The sequence below is a fragment of the Hippopotamus amphibius genome, chromosome 1, assembly GCF_030028045.1.
Source record: "Hippopotamus amphibius kiboko isolate mHipAmp2 chromosome 1, mHipAmp2.hap2, whole genome shotgun sequence".
Taxonomy (NCBI): Eukaryota; Metazoa; Chordata; class Mammalia; order Artiodactyla; family Hippopotamidae; genus Hippopotamus; species Hippopotamus amphibius.
The window spans coordinates 61245133-61262179 of NC_080186.1; the positions used below are offsets into that span (position 1 = coordinate 61245133).

Genomic DNA, 17047 nt, shown 5'->3' on the forward strand with positions numbered 1-17047 from the left:
CTCCAAGAAAGATTGAGTTTTCAGCCCTGACAGGTCTGCCACACCAAGGTCAGGGTCCTGATTGATGCGTCTGAAATCTTGAATCCTTAGATTTCCCTCAATCCTCTGGGCCTGCAGAAGTAGCCTGTTCCTCCCTGTTAAAAGCTAGTACTGCGCCCCTTGCTTGAAGACAATGCAGAGGCTTCCGCAAGGAAACACATGCCCCGCTTGAGATCTATCCCTGCCTCCCCTCCTGGCTACCAGACCTATAAATAGGATCATGTCACATTGTAAACCAGCCAGAGACATGCTGGGCCTGCTGTGAGAGGAAAGGGACTATAGGCCAAAAGAGTGGCAAAGACTCAGGATATACAGGAGCTGGAGGCTTGTATATGGGACTTGATCCTGAGAGTGCTAATGGGATAAAACCCATCAGATTTTCAAATCAAGGAGGAAAAGTGGTTTCCATTCACATGAGATGTATCATTGCATATATTTATGGTTTTGCCCTAGGACTACATTAACTCTCTTGCCATTTGTATATGTGACCTGGACATTCCTCAGAACATCATATTGGTCTATTTTATCCATGATATGTTAATTGGACTGAAAGACCAAGAAATGACATTTGTTCTCTGGAGAATGGTAGGAGTCCAGGGGGCCTCGGGCAAAATCTGTCCCACCACCTATTTTTGTAAATAAAATTTTATTGGAAGAGTCATGCCCATTTGCTTATATATTGACTGTGGTTGCTTTTGTGCTATAACGGCAGAGTTGGGTAATTATAAATATTTGGCCCACAAAACCTAAAATATTTCCTCTGGCCCTGCTTAGGAAATGTTTGATCCCTGGTCTAGGGTATTCCAGGACATCCCTTCCAAAATAAAGGACACATTACTGCATTTCAATTTTTTTCTACCACTAAGAAGAAAACACAGTGCCTAAGAGTCTCTTCAATTTTCAGGGGCATCGTGTTCCCCTGGGATATCCCAATGGGAATATTCCTGCAACCCATTTACTAGGTGACAAGGAAGGCTTCCAGCTGTGTGTGGTCCAGGCTGGGTACAAATACTCCTGCTGCTTGGGCCATATGAATCAGCAGACCCTATGCTATCAGAGGTGTCTCTGATTGTGGAAGATGTGGGACTTACAGTAGGAAAATTGCAAGATAGACGTAGGATTCTAGAAAATGTCTATATTATCTGTAGTAGAGAATTACTAACCATTTGAAAAATAGCTCCCAGTATGTTACTGGGTCTTGCTAAAGATAAATGTCTAAGGGAAAACAAGGGACTTTGTGGCAGAGCTGCTCATTATGAGCTGGTTTTTATCAAACCTATCAGGTATGACGGTCTGGCCGCCTAGAAGCAATACATTGTTAGATGGAGATGATAGGCCCAGGATTAGCCACAAGTAGGGCTAGAGGGCACAAGAAAGGCACATGGCCCCAGCCTCTATGTCATCCACCACTGTTTCTGTAGCACTTCTCATGACTGTAAGAAGAGAGTGGCTTTTATGGCGGTGGTGAAGGGAAATCCTCCTACTAACAAGTAAAGCTTTAGGAAATGCACCAAAGGGTCATCTACTTCAGGGGAAAAAAGTGGCTTTAGGTACTATATATAAACTTATGGGCAGTGGCAAATGGCCTGATTGGTTGGAAAGGATTCTGGAAAGGGAAAGATTGGAAGACTGGGGAGAAAAAAATGGTTCAGTGTATAATAATCATGTTTTTAATTTTCTGTATTTTATGTGTTGACATCGTGGGGGCCTTAAAGATCCAGGGAGAGACTGCTCCTCCCACAGGTAGCTAGTACCTAAAGATAGAAAAAAAAAACCTTACTTACTTGACAGCATGCCTCTCGTATGCGAGTCAACCACCTCCTTATTGAACTATCAAACACCAAGCCAATATTTTCCCTACCCTAAGTCAACCCAAGGCCAGGAGCCAGAGAGCTAGAGGCAGCCCCTATGCCCCAAAGTCTGCTGGAATTATGCAAACCAGCCGACCCTAAGCTCTGCCCTGCCTTGCCTTCCCAGTGGTTACCCCAGCAGAACCCGGGCTTTCCCCTAGCTTCTGCTGCTGCCTCCTGACCACAACTTGATGCTTCCCTTGTGGCCCTGCTTGGCATGGCGTGCCCCCTTTCCTCAGGAATTGTGGGTAATAGATTCTTCCAATGGCATTGACCTCTCCATGGTGTCACTCAGTCATCTTTATAAGTTGAAACCTGGGCACAAGTCTCTGTGGGAGTAGTCATTACATGTGATTATTTTTGTATTGCATGATATCTACCAAAGGGCATCAACCATGGAGGAGGCACTGGCCAATCAAGTAGACAGGATGACTTGGCCAGTTGATGTCAGTCGGCCTCTGTCATTGGTAACCCCAGTACTGGCACAATGAGCTCATGAATAGAGTAGTCATGGTGGCAGGGGTAGAGGCTATGCATGGGCCCAAAAGCATGGGAGCCTGCTTTCCATTAGCGATCATAACTGTTGCTAACAAATATCCAACTTCCTAGCAGTAGAGACCAACATCAGGTGAGACCTGTATGGCACAAATCTTGAGAAGACTAATCAGCTACTTGGCAGCAAATTGAATACATAGATCCCTTTCACTCTGAAAGGAGCACTGACTCATCTTAACTGGAATTAATATATATTTTGGGTATGAGTTTCCCTTTCCTGCCAATGGGGACTCAGCTAGCAGTACTATCCAAGGGCTTACACAATCTCACATAACATTACTCAGACGAAGGGACCAAAATGCCTACTTTAAAGGAGACGTGGCAGTTTGTAAATGACCATATGATCCACTTGTCCTAGCACATACTGCACTGTCCAGAAGCTGCTGGCCTGATAGAGTGATGGAGTGTTTCTTTAAAGGCACAACAGGGGCTCCAGGTTGGAGATGATACTATGTGATGATGGGGTATCATCTCTAGAGAATGTACTATTAATACATTCTAAACACTTGATTCTTATATGGTGCTATGTCCCCCAGAAGTAGAACACATGGATCTGGTGAGAAAAGGGTAAAAATAGAAACGGTCCCACTTACCATCATTCCCAGTGACCCACTTGGGAAGTTTGTGTTTTCCCATCCCCTCAAGTCTAGGCTCTGACTGTGTGGAGGTCCTATTCATGGAGAGGAGACACTTCCACCAGGGGTTTAAAGTGAGAATAATTTAAAGTGAAAGCTATTGGGTTGTACAATAAGCAAACTCGGCAATTCTCAAGAAAAGCAGCTGTTTTCAGCCCACTACACGACCAAGAGAGAATCATAATCAGACTGAAACCATAGGACATTTATGAAGGAGAATTGACATTGTAAAATGTGACAATGCTGTGAGCTCTAATTGAATAGTGGAGAGAAGCAGTGACACATATGAATCAAGTAATTAGGTTCTTAGAAATCAGACACTGAGTTCTGAAATAAACTTCTAGTTGGACTTATTTATTTTACGTGGGAGGCAGTTGAAGCAAGAGAGGTTAAGAGGCTTGCACAAGGTCTTACAGATAAGTCAGCAGCGGATCCAGGACTAGAATCCAGGTCTCCTGACCCCTAGTCCAGTGTTCCCTTCCTCCTCTGTGGATTCACAGCTCCAGTTTTCCTTTTTAACCATGTGTGGATTAGGCCAATGTTACCTTTGCATTCTACACACACACCATTTAGAAGGCTGATGAATAACCTACAGACATTCTGGTGGCTGGGAGAAGTCACCTTAGCGTTAAAAATTCATTATAAAATCAGCCCAAAGAGACAATTAAACAGACTGACGTCAACCTAATTGGCTCAAATTAATGAATGCAGATCTACTGAGATTTTTAAAAATTTTATTACAAAATTTTTTTTTGCTGTTTGTTATTGGCCCACACGTGTCTTCATTAAAATCACAAAGGTATCAGAGGTCTCCCTTTCATCTGTCTCACAAAACTTTTGAATGTCATTGAATGTTCATTTTGGATTAGGAACAGGATGTAGTTAGAATGCACCAAATGCCTCAGACTAACTTCTTTAGGTCTTTGGAGACCAATAAAAGCTTATATACATTTTGCTCAGCACATTTCCCTTAACTCAGCATAACAATTTTTCATGGAGCTTAAATAATGCAAGTTTTTTCCTTTAATGTGCTTTTATGAAGATAAAGCCTCTAGAATCACCCAATATCCAAGGACCTAAGAAAGTAATTATTTCAGCAATATTAGGGTGCATCAAATGAGCAGTATTTGGGTTTAACATATGTTTGTTCATTCAGACTGGGCTGGGTTTAAAATGGATTAAGGTCATAGTAATAAAACCATATTTTAAAGCACTTGTCATGCAGTACTAATGACTGTACAATGTACTCTCATTCAATCTCCATCAACCTTATGAGATGTGCACTACGGAAGGATTGCTAGCTTCCCCCCAGTACCCATCCTCCTGTCCTTGTTCAACTGAATACTTGGCTGCCTGAAAGAAAGACTGGAGTTCGCAGCCTTCTCTGCAGCTAGGTATGGCCAAAAGACTAAGTTCTGGTTAAAGAGATGTAAGCGGAAATGCTGTATGCAGCTTCTCATGACAGGTACCCTTCTTTCCTCCTCCTCCTCCTCCTTGGCTAGAATAACATTGTGATACTGAAGCTTGAGCAGCCATCTTGGATGACACACGAAGCTATGTGCTGAGGAGGGTAGAGCAAAATTCTAGGAGAAGACAGGCACCCGGCGATTATGGAGTGGCCATACCAACTCTGATCTCCTTACCTTGAGACCTCATACATACTGTAGAGAAATTCTGTCTCGGCTAAGTCACTGTTATTTGGGTTTTCAACTGAAACTAATCCTAACCGATATACTTGAGCTGTCTGTCCTGAGATGTACTGTAAGTATAAAATATACAGTGGATTTTGAAGACGAAGAAAAAATTGTAAAGTACATCATTAATAATTTTTATGTTGATTACATATGGAAAATGGTAATATATTGGGTATACTGGATTAAATATATTCTGTTTCCTTTCGCTTTTTAAAATGTGACTACTAGACAAATTTAAATTACATATGTGGCTCACATTTATATTTTTATTGGACAGTGCCAGGCTAGTGCTGCTTTGCTCTGTATCTGCACTAGAGAATAGATGAGGGACCTGAGGCTAAGAGGAGCTGTACAACTTCCCCAGGTTCCTGTGTCAAGTCAATGGTGGGGCTGGATTCAAGCTCAGAACTACTTGGAGCAGCCCTGGTGCTTCCACCGCTGTACCACAGTGCTTTTCAGCTGGTGTCACTGGGTTCTGGCACAGCAGAGAGGATACTGTCCCAAACCTTCATTCTTAAAGGCAGGGACTGCTGGTTACCTGAAAAGTTTTACTGAGTTTTCCTCAAAATACATTTATAATCTGATAAGTTTTTTATAGTCTTATTTTCCAATTGCTTATTTCCCAGTGCATAAAAATAGAGTATAATCCACTGAAAAAGGAAATGAAACACAATTTACTGAATGATTCTGCTGTCTTTAATTCAGAAAGAAGACATTTAAGTTGAAAACTTGGCCATAAATACATTCCACAGATGACAGAGCTCGAGACCCTCGTGGCAGATCTTTCCTTGACTTTTCTGGAGGCTTAAGGCCTCTAAGCTCTGTGACCTAAGGTGGCCTGTGGGTTGGTGCCTAGGTGATAGTATGTGCTGTGTATGGTTGTTTGCTCCCTTATCTTGTTTTCAGATCTGGCTGCCTGGGCAAGGGCTTGTCCCACAGGTAACAATTATGTTCAGTATTATGTACACATTTTCTCACTGACCTCTTTCCCACCTCTGCTATGATAAAGGTGGTAGGTCTGCCCATGTACTTATTCTGTGGAAGAGGGACATATTTTCTATTTGGAGACTGCCTGGCATCCCCAGATTTTGTGATTTCTCCCTAAAGACAACTGTAGACAGGAACACCTGGCCCAATTAAGGTAAAGAGACATCGACCTAGCTACCTACTGTGGGTAGCCAAAGACTGCTCTTGCTTTACTCACAGTGTCCTCCATTATTCTGCCCCCGTGTTAAGCTAGACACTATTTTCTTGAGGTTCACAAAGACATGGCAGCCACAGTCACCAAATAAGCCTGGATGCAATCATTTTAATCTCTTTCTCTCTGTATAGAACTGCCAGTACTGGCTAGAAAAGGTACGCAAAATACTTAATTGCCTACAGAGCTACAGCATGAAGCTAACAAGCTGCTCGTCGATGCACCCATTGCGCGCTCTCTCCTTCCTGTAGATTCTGTTCCTGCTTTAGAAGCAGAATTAACAAGCTTTTTGGTTTTTTTTCTCTAAGAGGCACATCAGCCCTATAGCAGTCAGCTCTTTGAATATTTAACTTCATCTTCCAAATCATTACAGAAAACACTTAATGGCTCTGCGCCCAGACCTGACCCCTGCAGATCCCATTTGTAATGACTGTTCAAAGACAGATGGATCACCATCAGCAAGTACTTTTTGCATTTGGCTTCTAAATATGGGAGTGGTTGGGCAATTCTGGGTCATTAGATTTTTCCAAATTAAATTCTTTCAATTGCATTTCACTCATGCAATAGAAGGACAGTGTGTGACAGTGTATGCTAAGCTCAGAGGGACAAAATTCATGCTTACATAGGATATTTGTCAAGGACAAAATGAAGAGACTGCTACCAATTGGTCTCTTTTTCATTGTCATCCTGTCCACTCAGTATCAAAAAATGATGCTTAAACCTGCTGCACATTCCAATGCAATATGCCAGCTTGTTTTCTTTTCAACTAAATCTACTTGCAAACTCTAGTTCCTGAATTAACTTACCCTAGGGAGGCTCTTCGTGTGTGTTCTTTGCTTTAGATCAGAGTCCAGACAGTTAGTGTAAAAGTGTGCAGCTGCTGGCTGTAAGATATTAGAGAAGTAAAGAGACTGTAATAAATTGGAGCTTTCAGCCTCACCTAGAAGAACACAAATGTAATTGTAAAAACATACACACACTGCACTGGTCAAAGGAAAACATGTCAGCTTAGATTCTACTGAAAAGCAACTAGTTTGTAACCTTGCCTTTAAATCAATTCATTAAATGTCCTTTGCAGAGTCTGAATCCGAGGTTCAAATGTGGGGAGAGGAGGTGGAATGGCAATTACTTTTTAAAGTCCCTCATGATTCCGACATCCTGTCTGCCCCTCTGATTGAGAATAATCAAATTCAACATTAAACAGTTCTCACATAAAATATATTGGCATCAAGGCAAGCTCATTCCCACTTATACTCATGAAGTGTTTCCTTAGGTGGCATGTGTATTTGCTGCTAGTTACAGACCCAGATCACATTAATAGAAATCCAGTGTGATCTGAAAAGGAATCAGACATCTCTGGTTTTACAGCTGTCTGGAGACAAAGGCTGCTTACCTGCTGAATTTCAAGTACTTCCAGCTTCTCTCTGTGGCCTATTTTGGTCACACTGCTTTTCCCTGGATGGGGTGGGGGAAGGGAGCAGGGATGAAAGCATCTTCAGATATTGCCAAGGCACTCAGGCCTGCCTGTCATAGGCCTTTATTCTGGGTATAAGAAAGGCAGACTATCTTTAATTTGCTAATTTTGCCTGAAAGCTGTCAACAGAGACTAAGGAATGATTTGGGGTTTTTTTTCAGTTTGCTTTTCAATTAAGATGTTTTCCTCACCACCCCATCCCTGCCCTTTTTTTTCCTGACAAGCATTTATAGAGTAGTCCAGGTCTAAAGCTTAGTTGAGTTAGGTTGGGGGTAGTGAACAAGGCTTCCAATAGATCTGAAAGGTGACTGTGATAAAAAAAAATATGCAGAGACTAAAGGGAGTGTGAGCCCAAGTTCAAATCTAGAGAAAAATACATCTAGAAGATATATAGAGACAAATACATCCTTTCACTGTCATTTGCTCCAAGTGTTCAACAGCCAGCTGACAGTAGTAACAGGAAGTTGTGCCCTAATATCCCTTTTCCCTTCTCTGCAGAATAATGGGACTTTTGAATTTTAGTTAGGCCCATCGGCTCTAAGAAATAAGCCTCCCTTGCAGCTTAGGTATGGGAATGTGACTGAATTTTGGACAGCAAAATATAAGAGGAAGTAATACTACTTCCTACTACAATTTCTTGGAAGTGTTCTTAAAGGAAGGAGATATGTTCCTTTTCTCTTTTCTTCTCCCCACTAGTCGGAATTCAAGTGGTGATGGTGACAGCTGAAGTGGCCATCTTGAGCTGTGAAATGATTCTGGGATTGAATAGCTGCGTGATGGAGCAAAAAGATAGGAGGAATTTATTTCCCTAACATCATGGAGGGCCTTACCGTCCTTAGCCCCTCTATCTGGACATTTACGTAAAGAGAAGCAAGCTTCTGTTTTGTTTACATTACGTGGCCAGGTAGTGAGCGAGGAAATTTTTATCATTCACAGCCAAATATTTTCTAAACTAATACAGAAGGAATCAGGTAGATTCACAGAAACAGGGCTTGGATGTGCCTCATGCTATCCTTTTGAAGTAGAGAGGGTTCAAACGTCATCATTATTTCACTTGTGGGAAACTCCTTCAAAGAGGTTAAGTTCTTCCTTCCATATTCCTTCTATTTGATCTCCTGTCCCTTCTTTCCAACGCAGGTCTCCAGCAGGTGTAGTCCTCACCTTTTATCACTATCACATCTCACAGTACTTAACTATATTCTGCCTTTTGGTCTTACGTGTTTTGTAGACTGAAAACTTGGGGATGGAGAATGTCTCTTTTGTAAATCCTTCTCCCGCTTATGCAAAACAAAGCATTACTTAAGTTTAAGGGAACTCCCCAGCGGTCCAGTGGCTAGGACTCCACTCTCACTTTTGGGGGCCTGGGTTCAATTCCTGGTCAGGGAACAAAGTGAGTTAATTTGGAATACATTTTTGAACCTCATTCACTATACCATTTCCTCTGTTTTTTTCCCTGTCATTTTTTTAGACTTCTTTTTCTTTAGAGAAAATATCTCCACAGGGGATTGAATTATAACACTCTCTAAAAGAAGGACTATTAACTTGAGTGGAAAGAGGGAAATTTGGGGAGTCCATCAACTCTGCAAAGTTTTGTATGTGGGAATATGAGCTTTCATCTGGAGGGGAGGTCCAAAGCTTTCACCAGAATTTCGATAAAAAAAAAATCACAATACCCCTTCCCCACTCGCCTACAGCAAAAAAAAAAAAAAAAAAAAAAAAAAATCTTTGGCTGAAATGACACCTAAACTCGGTTGTTGGATGGGGGGTAAGGAATAAGGTCTACTTAGGCAACTCAGTTTATAAAGAAGGTAGATCTACATACAGATCTATATGTTTTCTATATCAAATGTTTATTTTTTTAAAGAAGGCTTCACTTTCTCTCCATGGTTTCAAGGAGTGACCTTAATCCTTAAGTCCAACCAAAGAGGCAACCAAACTGAAAAGATCAAAAATAAACACACTGGGAATAAACCGAAGCAATGCTTTATTGTGACCACAAAGCACCAATTCAACAAGGCATTGACACACAGAGATTGAACAAATGTCTCTTTGAACAGAGATGTAGCAAGCCCACTTTTTCAAGTTCTTAAAAACAAGTACTCAAATCAGAAATCTAACAAAGCGTTGGAGCAATTAAAAAAAATATGACACCGTCATGAAGGGATATGTATATAAAAATATTCTGTACTAGTAACAAGGCTTTTTGATCTATAACTCTTGACAAATTTCTTCAGAAACAACTTATTATAAATACAAACCATAAAGTGAAAAAAATGCTTTCTTCAGAACAAAGAACCAATTTAAAAGCAGATCTATGCAGAAAATACCATTATCCCCCATGAAAGCTAGCTGAAGATGGATGGAGAGCCCCCAAACACAATAGAGTTTCTCTTTTCAGAGCCACAGTCTGCTCCTGAAGGGGCCATGATGCACGTCCGTTTCAAACACCGCAGCATATCCCAGTGAAACCTTAATAAGGTCAAGTGGAGGACCCTCTATAAAAAAGGGTGTCGGCAATTCCATCCAAATAACACAAGCTCTAAGGAGCAGAGGAATTCCAGGGAGGCACAATCCCTTTCTCTTTTCTCCCCCTCCCCAAGTTTTCTTGCTTTTGATCTTCCCATATCTGTAACCGAAAGATGCTCATTCCATTCGATTCTTTTTTCAGGAATTTGGGAAAGCAACCTATGAAGAAAATCCTCTTTGTGGGGAGGGGTGTCTAATCTCGTCAAAGATCATTCTGTTTGACACACTCCACAAGGTAAACCATCCTGTCCACATGTCCTCACTCCTCCTGGCTGAGTTCAGGTCAGCCGATGGATTGCCTAGTCTATCCAATAGGATAACGTTTCATTTGATTGAAATTCTTTACATATACACATGTATGTATTTTGCTTACAAAGTTTCATCACATGAAACTAAATTATGTCATTATGTATTTTTTGAGGTCCAAGACCCCAATTTGACTATACTATGAAGAGTTGTTCTTTAAATGCTTTGTCTGCAGAGGTTTTACGTGATACTCGTAGATTTTCAGAGCAGGCCCCAATTTTAACTGAAGTCCTGTCAACACATCATTTCTTGTCATCAGTAGCAGGGATTTTCCATCAATTTCCTATAATGGAAGCAGAGGGTAAAGCCGACTCGTCAGGCCAACAGCTCAAGGATGATGAGGAAAAAGGAAGGTCAAAGGGAGAAGTCATACTGGTTGTCTCCAAACTAAAAACATTACTTTTCCACTAGTGCCCCAAACGGAATCTTCTATTTTTATCTTCCATCTTTCACATTTACTTTGGAGTTAAATATAATCTATAGTTGATCTTGATTTTAAGATCACATCGCAAGTGTCACATCTTAAAAAAATGACAGCAAGCTTGGACTATGTACTCTGAAGGATCAAACATGCTGCTTCTGAAAGGAATAATGACACTTTCCACTTATAAAATCTATTGAAGTTTATGCAAAATGTTTGTCTAATTCCAAAACAAACTCTATAAATTAGGACAGGCCGGGATTATCATCTTAATTTTACAGGCAGACCAAGGATCAAGGCAAGAAGTTCACCTGCCCAAGAAGTTAGGAAAGGGCGGCACAGAATATGAACTCCCATCTGCCTACAGCCAAAGCCAATGTTCTTTTCATAACTCACTTCTGTTTCTCTTGACACTTAGAAGTAAATATGTGTTGTCTAGATGGACCAATGGAGTCCAGAGTCTTGGGTTTTCTTAAACCTTTTCAATCCTAACCATGGGCATCAGAAAAATGACTCACTCTGTGTGAACTTCTTTCCTGTCCTTTAAAAGGAGAACCATCCTGCCTCAACTAAATATCGACTGTTATTATCCCACTTCCTCTCAAGATCCAACTAAGGTAGCAAGGGGCAGAACAGTGCCCACCACAGATTCCCTCCCCTGTTCTCCTCACAGTCCACTCCCCACTCCTCTCAACTACCCAAGCAAGTAGACTTCACCCCAGGTACCCTACAGATTACAAAGCTTTGGGGCGAAATAAAAACGGGCTTCTTGTGAAAGAGATGAGGACCCCAAATATACAAAATATATAGTTTGAAAACCTTTGGAAAGGAAGCACTGAGAAGAGTGCCAAATACCACCTTCTTTTTGCTATTGTTTATTGTGGGCAGAAGCTGAGCCAGTTCTTAGGAAACGTGGGTTCACGAGATGGACCAGCTGCGCATGCTCAGTAAGCCTTCCCGCCGCTGTTCATGATTTTACGCACCTCCCCCCCACCAAGGGGCAGACAAGGAGACACACAATGGGCACACAAGCTGTGTGCAACTGCAGCTGCATAAAACTCCCTCCCTCCTACACTGTCCCGAAGAGGGCCATTCCTCCAAAGTCTCTCATGTGAGGAAGATGTGCTCTGAATGTCTGAGTGCGTGGGAGAAACAGCGCTGGGCTAGGGGCTGAAGAAACCCCACTTTGTGATCTTAGGCAAGTCCCTTCCTCCTCTGTCTCCTCGGTTGATAACATGGGATATTGGGTTTTGACAGGATTTCATGAGATACCACTCTTGCAAGTGCTCCCTGAGCTATAAGTTACACAATCATGCGTTTATATTCCTTGACAGACCACGGCCCTCTTTTTACAATTATTTAAGGACATAGGAATTGACCTCTCAATCCTAAAGTATTTTTTCCTATTTAGGCAGCTAGTAATCCCAAAGATTGCCCATCAGTTAAACCTGCAAGTATGAGAGTTGGCAGAGGAGCCCTGACACCTGGAAACCACAGCAGGAGCTCTGAAGGCATTGTGAGGTCACAGGAATCTGAATTACAGGTTACATCAAAGCTCATGCTCTGTCTTACACACTGAGATGAGTAGTGATTCACCCGGGCTGCTTCAAAAAACAGCAAAGCCCTTCCTGCTCTCCATCTTTCTTTAGCTGTTGTTTGCTCATATTTAACTTACCACATATTTTAAACAGGCACCAGGAGGAGATGCCACTGCCTTCACTTCTATACAAGAAAACTTCCTTGACTGACTGAAAATGAATTTTTTTTTTATATCTTTGTTGGCAAAAAAGTCCTACAACTCAGCATTTCTGTCAAAAGCCAAGTACGTCTGTGAAAAATGCTGAAATTTGGGTTTTATTTAAGACAAAATGGAAAATCACGTTTCATGCTCCAATTTGATTTTCCTTTGTTTGGTAGCCACACTGCAGTTCACCTCAGATGAGGGCTGGTAAAAGAAAGCTCCATCTGCAACTCCTCATTTAAAATTTTTTGAAATGAATATAATTCATATGTACAACAAAACTTTCCTCTTAAACTGTGACTACAGCAGCTCAGATGAATGGGAGTGGAGATGGCATAATGGAAATGGGAGCTTCCTGGTCAAACTGCAGTCTGAACCCTATCTCCACAACTTATTGTGTGGGTCTCGGTGAGGGACTTAACTTCCCTGAGCCTCAGTGTTCAAGCTTGTAAAATGGCAACAAACCCCTGAAGGATTCTGGAGGTTAAAAATGATTCATTTCTGTGAGGCACCTAGCACAGTGTCTGACATATAGAATGTTCTCAATGACTATGTGGAAATGTACAGGCTTTGAAAGACATGGGATGTGTTCCAATTCCAAATCCATCTTCTGCTTCCTTTCTGGAAGTGTGCTCCCTGCCTGAAAGCTACCTTTTGCCAGAGGGATGCAGGCATATTCTTGTTTCAAGTTCAGAAAATTCACCGAGATTAAAAAGTTCAAAAACTACATAAAAATGTGTCTCATAAAAATCGCAAACATAGGAAAGTTCCTTGATTAAGAAGGCTAATCATTTGTCTATAAAAGCTTGCAAGGCAAATGAAATCCAACTTTTGCCAGTCAGCATGGTATACTAGAATGTGTGTGAGACTGGAAATCGGAAGACAGAGGTTCTAATGCAGACTCCATCAGTAACTTTCCACAAGGAACCACCCACCCCCTGGAGCTTAGTCTGTGGATAAATGAAGGAACTGGAGTCTGACCAGATCCAGTTGAACAAATGAAACCCCATGGTTTTGCATTAACAATCCAAAATCCAAAACAAAAACATTATTCATATCTTGGGATTTTGTTTACATTTCTGTGTTAAGGGATAATCATGTTAGTTTCAGTGAAACGTTTTACATTGCTTCTGTCTTCTGTCTTCCTGTTAGAATAACCAAGTGCCTGCTGGGCAATAATACTCAAAATGCTTGCCTACTTAAGTTCCTGCAAGTACTCATCATGCATGGAAGTAAGGGTTAGCGAGGACAGGTGTAAATTTCCAATGAGGGCAAGACCCTAGATCTAAAAATAAATGAGTAGAATCCATAGATGTTATAGCTCAGTAGATAAGCATGGGTTTTAGAGTAAGACACTTTCTTGTTGCTTATTAGGAGGGGCCTGGGGCAAGTTAATCTCACTAAGCCTCATTTCCTTATCTATATGATGGGGGGAAGTAGCTACTGTATTTCACTGCTGAAAAGATTATTGGGATGACACATGTGAAGTAGAATTCCTGACTTCCACTAAGCACTCGATAAATACTAGCTATCTTTAAAAGTATATTTAAAAAATCTTAACCCACTTAACTTTTCACTCTTTCTCTCTGACAACATTAATCTATATATGTAGGTGACTCTTTCAATCAGGTCCAATTGTGATATGGTCCGTTGGAAATGTATGGGGAGAAAGAAGATGAGGTGGGAAGAGAAGAAGCAAAGAGAAAGAGGCTAGGAAGAGAAAATGGGGGCCATCAAGACAGAGGCAATGGATACTAGCAAGGTAGGGCAGGAAAAAGATGTCAGGAAGAGGAGTTGGTGGGATTCATGATGGTAGGGCCCTGCAAATGTCTCAGAAGGCTGTATCTGTCGTGGTCCCCACTGTCCCAAATAGAGTGCAGGGGAAAAGAAGGCTCAGTTTAGAATCAGGAGACTTGGGCTGAAAGCCGAACTCGGCTGCTTCCTAGCTCCTTGTGGAGCATCCGGCCCATCCTTCCCTTCCTCTGTGAAAAGAGAAATTTGGACTAAACTGACCCCTCTCCGTGCCGGGTCCATACTCTCAGATTCCAGTTCTGTCTTTGCTAAGCACCAGACTCACCGGCCTCACGGCAGAGTCTCCTCGGGGAAGAACACGGCAGCAACTCCTTACCAGTGGCATGGAGGAATCTGATGAGACAGGCGTTCTTTTCCCACTCCAGTCTTCTGCCTCACATTTTCTAGAACTTTCTTTATAACAACTTTCTTGCCGTTCACTATCTGGCTACAAGTGGTGACCAGTGTGAAGTTTCCCATTCCACTGCTTACAAAGGGTACACATGTCCCAGAGAAGGGGGATTTGGTTCGGAGCCCAGGGATACAAAAGTGGAAAATCCTGTGTCCAGTATGGGGGACCGAGAAGGAGGAGCGGAATCTCCTGGCCCTACCCACACGGCCAGTGGGAAAACAGTCTCCTGAGAAGAAGTCTTAATCTCTAAAGACGTTTTGAAAGCCACAGTGTGGCATCTCAAACTGCAGTTCCTCCTTCAAATAATCCTTGTCCCTGTCGTCTCCTCCGTTTTCCCTTCTGATGCAGTTCCTTCTGGACTTGTCATAGTTGTTGCGTTTCTCGGCATCAGACAAGACTGCATAGGCCTCTGCTACTTGTTTGAACTTCTCCTCAGCTGCCTCCCGGTTTTCTGGGTTCTTGTCTGGGTGGACCCGAAGAGCTAACTGGTGATGAGCCTTCTTAACATTAGAGGAGGAAGCATTTTGAGGCACCCCTAGGACTTGGTAGTAATTCACCATGTTTCTTTAAAGGACTTTTCCTCACCAAGACACAGAGTTTATTTTCTGAAGACTTTCCATATAACTTTGGAAAGGAAGGTGGTGCACCTCTCAAGTCTACACCAAGACCTTTTGAATCTTATCACATGGTTCTGAGGACAAAGGCTCTTCTGGGGGAGGACTCCCTCTCTGGGGCTGGTACCCTCTGCGATGCCCGGACTCCCTGCCTGCCTCTGCAGCTCCTTGTGGGTGGAGTCATTATGACCTCAACACTGTCAGCCAATGACCATCAGCTGATGCTGTGCTTGCCTTGCAATCCTATTGGTGGAAAATTGGGGGTGGATAATATACATATTGGAGGGACTTCACCTAGTTTAAAAAACCAACACTGAGCAGCTTGTTAACAGAGAGAAACTATCTGTGTGGCTCAAAAAGAAGTCTTTACCTCATTTGTTAAAGTAACAGTTGGAAGCAACATGGGTCTTGCATTTATATCAGACACAAAATCCATTTTGGCTCCTTATGCAGGCTAATGCCTTCAGTAATGTAACGGAGCTCCCTGTGGATATCTGCTGCTGGCACGAAGTGGGGGATAAAGAGGCTCTATGACAAAAAAATCACGTCCACATTTCTTATGAAGGAAAGAGAATGAAATTCACGTCATCAAATGAGGAAACTAGGTTACAGAGATTTCTGTCTAGATAGGAAAGAAAGAATAGATTGCAGGAACAATTAGAAGTGAAGGCGTCCCATGTATGGTCAGGTAAGGCTTCGTAACTTCAGTTGATCTCTTAAAGACAGAGCTAAGTAGCAGTGTCACGACAGCCAATACTTTAAAGAATGGCTTTAAAGCTCAAGTATAGCTAGGCCTGCTCTTTTTCCCAGGACACACAACTACACATTTCCCAGACTTCCTTGCAATTCGATGTGGCCGTGTGACCACATTCTGGCCAATGACATGTGAAGGGATGGCAGGCCCCTCTCTCCAGGCTGGCCCATAACACCACCCGTGTGTGCTCTTTCCTGCTCTTTATCCTTGCACCAACTGGGTGTCAGTGCCCAAGCGATCTTGCAAGTGTCCAGCTGAAGATGACAGAGCTCCCATCAGCCTAGGACCTTGAATTACAGTGAAGAAGAACACCCCCACCACCCACCGTGGACTATTTATATGAGTAAGAAACTTCTACCGTAGTTAAGCAGTTATACCTATGTTCATCTACTTGTGACAGCAGTTGATGTCTACTCTACTCTAATACACCAACCATTTCTACAACTTCACCTTTCCGTTTAGAACCTACTCCTATAATGTCATCAACCAGAAGAGCCCCACCTCTGCAACAATGAAAGTCCAGTATCCTAGTCTATTGCTCACTCTTCCCTCCCATTATACCCACATTTTTATTTCAACTCCTCTTTCCCCAGGGTAATGTGTCCCGTGCAGACTCCTCTTTTGTATCAAGCCTGCACCCCCTGGTTGGCCCTGGGAACCATTCTTTTACATGCTCTCTGAATCACCCACCCTCTTAGGCTATTAGCCCCCCACTGAGCTCATGCCACAAATACTCCATCCAGGAGCAGTCTAGCAATCAATCCAGCTTCTCTGATTCCTATACCTGGTGCAGCAGGGGAAAAAAATCAAGAAACTATGAAGATGAACATTCAACATGTGCAGTGTACCAGCCTCGGCTGGGTCAGGAGAATACATCGACAATTTTTTCATTTATCTTTGCTTACCTCTCTCTCCTGTTCCCTTTGGTGGCCATTCTTAACCTTCACCGCTCTCCTCTAGTTCCTTATTAAACCTCTACCCATCCTGTCCACTCCAAGCAGAAGAGCTTGCCTTTTGGTTAGCAAAGAGAACAGAAA

At 42.3% G+C, this 17047-nt stretch overlaps 1 protein-coding gene across 1 annotated transcript in view; it reads right to left on the minus strand.

The window, feature by feature from the left end:
• Positions 1-10416: 10416 nt before the first annotated feature.
• Positions 10417-17047, minus strand: part of SAMD13 (sterile alpha motif domain containing 13) — a 39564-nt gene continuing 32933 nt past the window's right edge. The window contains exon 4 of the mRNA XM_057702748.1: positions 10417-10560. Coding sequence (XP_057558731.1) covers positions 10417-10560 — 144 coding nt within the window. The remainder of the gene's footprint in view (positions 10561-17047) is intronic.